We start from the raw sequence: 6,000 nt of genomic DNA on the forward strand, positions 1-6,000 counted from the left end.
TCACAGTGAATTCCTGGCTTAAATGCAATCAGCCAAGAAACCCTCCCTATGTGCTCTCCTGTCATTCCTCATTGCTTGCAAGCAGAGTCAAGCACAGAAGGGGGAAAAAAAAAACTCAGCATTGCCAGCCAAGCCATAAAAACTCACAAACTAGTTATACTGAGAAACCATGGATGTGCTTCAATCTATTTCAACCAGGCAGGAAACAAGGGGGGGGGGGCATAATAACTTGAAAGGCTGTTAATTAGATTTTTTTTAAAGAATGGATGGCCTCAGAAATTAAACCCCCCTCTAGACATAAGGAAAGGGGTATCTAACCTAGAAAAGGCAACACTGGGGGCTGCCTTTACAAATAAATGACCATGCAGAAAATCACGTTTGCAGATTGCATCAGAATTCAAAGTAACCAGATAGGATTAAAACAAATCTTTAAGTCTCTCTTGGGTCCCCACCCAGCCCCCCACCCGACTCCCAAAGAGAAGGATAAAAGGAACTGACTACGGAAAGAGAAGATTAAATAAAAAATCAGAGGCAGTGATGCTTCCAAACCTCTCCCCATTCATTAGGAACCGTGCTCACCACCACAGTTTAAATAGACAGCAATATGAGAAGGGGGGGTTAGAAAATACGTCGTTTTGCAATCAGGAGAAAAATACGGGGAAAGGGGAGTTTCACTATAGCATTGTTCTTTTCCGTGCAGCTCAAAACATCCCCAGCGCTACAGCTGAAAAAAATATCTGACCAGAAAAACACACTGGAGGGTGGGGGGAGGGGGAGGACAGGGAAAGCTTTTAGAATTCGGTATTTGAGAAAACTCTCATGGTCTGTCAGAAAAAGAAGGGCTGTGCAGCTTTAAACCACAAGTCCTACTCTCGCCTTTGTCAAATATCTTCTACTTTACAAGCCCCGAAAAGAAATAAAGAGACTCTTTTGTTTGGTTTCCCCTTTTCGGAGGATGACCTTAAACTGAAAGGGGCACAAATAAACCTGAAAATGAGAACAAAGTGCGGGGTCGTGCCCGGCTGCCAGGCGGTCGCGCAGGGAAGGACGCGGGAGCGGCCGCGGAGCCCCTCCGCCTCACGCTCCTGCAGCCCGCCGGCCGAGAGCGCCAAGCCCGTCACCGCTCCCCACGGATCGCACAGAGCACGACCCCCGGTACCCCGGGCGCAAACCGAACTCCGGCGGCAGGAGCCCCGGGCACGCCGCTGCCCCCCGGAACGGGGAAGAACCAGCCGCTCCCGGCCCGGCTCGCGCCCTTTAATTAGGGGGCGTCCTCGCGGGGAGAGGTCCCTCAGGAGATGGGTCCAGCCCGCCGCGCGGCCCCGAGACGGAGAGGCGCGGAGGAAAGGACATTTAAATCCGGGGCGGCCGGCGGAGCTCGCCCGGGCCAGTCCAGACGCCGCAGCGACCCCCGGAGCTCCGCGGCCGCCAGCCCGTCGAAGCCAGGAGAAAAGAGGCAGCCAAGTGGCATTAAAATGTATTTCCCTCCCTCAAATGGAAGGGGCGGGGGGTGAGGAGCGGGGGGAAGAGGAGAAAGAAAGACGAACGAGCGACAGACAAGGGGAGAGAGGAGGGAGAGCGCAGAGCGCGGCCCGGCCGCCGTTTCGGCCCCGGCCGGCATTGTCTGTGCGGCCCGCGCTCCCTCCCCCGCCCCGCACGGCCCCGCCACAGACAACCTCCGCCGGAGCCCGGCCGTCAGCCCGTGCCTTTGTCCACATTCACCCCCCAAAACAGGCGAGCAGCCCTCCAGGACGTGCTCCCCGGAAGAAGGGCGGGGAACCGAGCGGACCGGGGGCACCCGACACCCACCCCGCGGACCCCGCGGAGGGGCGCGTCCTGCTGATTCATTTCCCCCTCGCGCTGGCCCGTCCGGGGAGACAGGGGGCGGGGAGGAAATGGGCGCTCCGCTCTGGAGGACTATCCGGGACGGTGAGGGCACCGGGCGGGGTGCGGGCGCGCGCTGGGCTGAGGGGCTGCCGGGAGGGGAGGGGAGGGGAGAGGAGGGGGCGGGCGCCCCCCCGAGGGACTGACGAACGGACAGACGGCCCCGCGACTGCCCCGTGACTCACCGACTTGCAGGACGTTGTCGACGCAGCCGCTCTCCAGCAGCGCGATGCCCCGGCGGAAGGGCAGCCGTGTCTCGTCTCCGCCGTCCGCCGACCCGGCGGCCCCCGCCGACGGGGCCCCGGCCCCAGCGGCGGCGGCGGCGGCGGCGGCGGCAGCGGCGGCGGCGGCCGAGGTGGCGGCGGGCGAGGACGAGGAGCCGCCGCCGCCTGCGCCGCCCGCGCCGCCGCCCGCGCCGCCGGGGCCGCCGCTGTCTTCTCCGGGGCCGCCCGCGGCGCCGCCGCCGGTGTTGAAGGACGAGTACATGCAGATCTCCCGCTCGCTGCGGGGGAAGGACCAGTAGACGATGCGGCGCTGCACCGGCTCCGGGATGCGCTCAAAGCGCTCCTCCACGCGCTGGAACGGCCACTTCTCAGCCACCTTGCGCGCCGCGATGTCCAGCAGCGACTCGGGGCTCTGGGTCTTGCCCGGCGGCAGCAGCCCCAGCGCTGCGCCGCCCCCGCACGCCGCCGCCGCCGCGCCGCCCGCCCGCGGGCCCGGCCGACAGGCAGAGCTGTAGCCGCCACCCGCTCCTCCGCCGCCGCTGCTGGCCCCGCCGCCGCCGCCACCGCCTCCGCCGCCCGGCCGGCAGCAGAGCCGTTTCGCGGGAGGAGGCTGCTGTCCGCGCTCCGCCATGACCGCGCCGCTTCTAACCCGACAGCGGAAGTGCCAGGACCCTATAAACGGCACAAGGAAGCGCGACACGCACACGCCGCCGCGACGCCACGCTGCCATCTAGGGCCCGCCGCTCCTTGTACGGGCACAAGAGGTGAGGCCTTCACCGTGACGTCGAGGCTGAGGCGGGGCCCCGATAGGGGAACCTAGGGCCAAGGGCGGGGCCTATGCAAATCGCTGGGCTGAAACATAAATAGAGCGCTCAGCGGACACGGGGGTAGCGGGGGCGCTGGGGTTGGGTTCCCGAAGGGTTGTGAGAATGTCAGACTGCTGTGACGCGGGGGGCGGGGCTCAGGCGGGGTTCCCGGGGGAGGGGGCGGGCCGCCTGCCCTGGCCTAAGGTGGGTGGGTCTCTGCGCCCCCTACTCAACTTCCCCCTCCAATTCCCTGCCTCCCTTTGATGTCCAGCAAGTGAGGACGCGCCTCGTGGGTCGCAGCGGGGAGGGAAGGGGAGATGGGAGGTGAGCACAGGGGAGGGGTCCGGGCTAAACGGGGGGCGGGGCCCGCGGGTCGATGCCCCACCCCCCGTCACAGCCTGACCGCCGGGGGAAAAGCCTCTGGGCGGAGGAGGTGCTTTCAAAACAAAGAAATGCGGCGTGGAACCCGGGGGACTGGGGTGGTGAGGAAGGCGGAGGAGGTGCGGCTGAGGCCGTCCGGCCGCCCGCTTCCCCTCCAGTCAGCCCGGAGGAGCTCCCCCCACCCCCAGCCCGAGCTGCGGTGCCGGAGAAGAGGGAGGAGGCTGCGTTAGGCGGCTGTTTTCCAGTTCACTTTTGCAGACCAAGGCGGAGAAGAAGAGCACCAGCTCCGCTGCCCCTCTTGGCTGCGGCGCATTCAGCCCCGAGCCCCGCGTGCGCTCTGTCTCGGATACCGAGCCGGCCAAAGTGTCCGGAAACGCGCAGAGCGCTCGGAACCTGTCCCGCAGCTGTGCGACGCGCGTCTCGAGCTGGCCGCTGCCGCCCCGCCCTCGCGCTCCTTCAGCCCCGCGGGCTGAGAAGCCGGCCCGCCCGCCGGCGCGGAGCTGGGGAACTTGAACTGGCCCCAGCGGCCGCTCTGCCGAGATCCCGCTCCAGGCCCGGGGGTGCTCCGCCTCGGGGTAGAGGGCACACCCGGGAAGTGGATTTAGCAAACACACCTTTGTGAGTACACACGCCACGGGCGCGCGCGCACACACCCTACGGAGGCGCGCGCACAGCCCAGCCGTCTGCAGACGGTGCGCCCGGGCCGCTCGGCGGCGGACGGTGGCTGCGAGCGCGCTCGGTGCGCACTTAGATTTGCAGCTCGCGTCCGCCCTGGGCGCCGGGCTGCGGGGAGCCCTGGCGCTCAGGAGAAACGCCGCGCTCTCTGCCGCCCTGGCGGCGCCCGAACGGCCCATCCTCCCGGGACAAGGCAGCGTGGGGGTCAGGCGAGCGGAGAGCCCAGCTTGCTGGGGCTAGGGCGCCGGTGAAGGCGAAGTAGCTAGTCCCGGCTGAACCCGGAACGCCGCGGACATTGTTCTTCTCACTCTCCAGAGCTCGGTTGAATCTGGGTCCAAAACACAGACTTAATTACCACATTAGAGGCGTCCTTACTCTTTGCCCTGCCTTCTGTTTTTCCTGTAAACCCTGTCACTGATAACTGTCGCTATTGTAAAAGATAAACCGTATCTCCTTTGACACTTTCGCATCTTTTAAGGTTATTGGCTGATACCCACCTGCCCGCCTCGTTGCCTGGATTTAAAGGGATAAGAGCGCTCCCGAGTTTTAAAGAAAATCGCCCACTCAGGGCCGCGGCCCCGAAGACCTCGAGCTCCAGGTCTTGGCTCTTCCCCTCTTCAGGCCTCACCGAGCCCCAGGCTGCAGGTCCCCAGGGGACCTGATGCTGGCAGACTTTCCATAGCTGCCTTACTAGTTAGGAAAATGTTGGTGACATTATGTTTTTGTATATCCATCTGGTATTTTTCTGGGCACCTCCTCAATGCTTAGGAAAAGGCCTGGGTAGAAAACTGGAAGACTATCTTTATGGGCAAAAGCGAGAGGGAAGATTTTTCCTCCAGTTCTATTTCGGGGTTTCTTAAAAAAATAAAAGTTTTTAAATTTTAAAAAAATATAGGTGATAGGAGAAGAAAGTAAGTCAAAAAGTAAAATTTGGGTTCCATTCTGTCTTCAAACACAGTCATGATAGGACTTAGGCTTGTGTAATGTGTAGCTTACAAAAGAATTTTCATACAGGTACAGACAGAATCGCTGAACTGGAAAGTTAAAGATGACAAAACTCATACCCCCAGACAGGGTAAGTGACTCATTCAGGGTCCTACGTGGTGTTAGTGGAAGAAGTTAATTCATACTGAACAGGAAAGTAGACACCTTTGGAGGTGCCTAATGTTTAGAGATCTTGATTTTGTATTGAACCAAAGAGACTGGATTTAAGGCATCATCCTACATCGGAGGGATTTCATTAAACTCTCTGTTCAAAGATGAATCTAGAGCCTCCACCTCAGCCTAACCCCATTTTCCCTCTCTGCAGTCTCTTACATTGAGACCACACCCTCCCTCTTGAACTGTCCTCCTCTCTGGTTTCCCTGACACTCTCCTGTCCCTTCAGTGTCTCCAACTCATCTTTCTTTGCCTTACTGTGGGGTTTCTCTTCCTCCCAACTGTTTAAGGTACACTCTGCCCTATAGACTATGAGGGTCCTCTTCTCCATTTTTAGTGGCCCACCCCTTGGAGAGTTTCCACTGTTCCCAACTCCCAACCACGGTCTCTGCTTCAGCTCACTCATTTCTTCCTGGTGGCCAGCTCCCTTTTCCATTGCCACCTCAAACCCAAAGTACCACAAAGTTCCATTTCCCTGGAAACCAGACTCTCTTCCTTCCCCTAGATTGTTATTACTGTTGCCACCTGTTCATAGGCCCCCAAGATTTTTTCCTCTTTGCCTTTGCCTGCAACTCCCATATAGGTTTACTTGCTGCATTATCTATCCCAGCCCCTCTCGCTCAGTCAATTATTCCTCCTCTTCACTCTGCACAGCCTCCTCACTGGTGTGTCTGTATAACCTTTCCTCCTGCAAATCCTCCTCCACCCAGCTGCTGTGCTTCCTAAAGTATAATTTTGATGGTGTCACCCTCCTGCTCAAGTCCCTTTAAATGACTCCCTGCCACCTACTAGGAAAAGTCCAAATTCAGATATGATCTTGACCAAACGCAACTTTCCAGCCTAATCTTCCACTAAAATGTAGCAGACCTTCC

General features: G+C 60.1%; 1 protein-coding gene across 1 annotated transcript in view; it reads right to left on the reverse strand.

Annotated features, from left to right (window-relative positions):
- ZSWIM6 (zinc finger SWIM-type containing 6) overlaps positions 1 to 2,754 on the reverse strand; it is a gene marked incomplete at its 3' end in the record, with an annotated part of 203,647 nt that extends 200,893 nt beyond the window's left edge. The window contains exon 1 of the mRNA XM_082837232.1: positions 2,070 to 2,754. Within this exon, the coding sequence (XP_082693358.1) occupies positions 2,070 to 2,739 (670 nt within the window). The 5' untranslated portion in view covers positions 2,740 to 2,754. The remainder of the gene's footprint in view (positions 1 to 2,069) is intronic.
- Positions 2,755 to 6,000: the final 3,246 nt, after the last annotated feature.

Source organism: Leucopleurus acutus (assembly GCF_964270905.1).
Source record: "Leucopleurus acutus genome assembly, chromosome: 3".
NCBI classification, from domain to species: domain Eukaryota; kingdom Metazoa; phylum Chordata; class Mammalia; order Artiodactyla; family Delphinidae; genus Leucopleurus; species Leucopleurus acutus.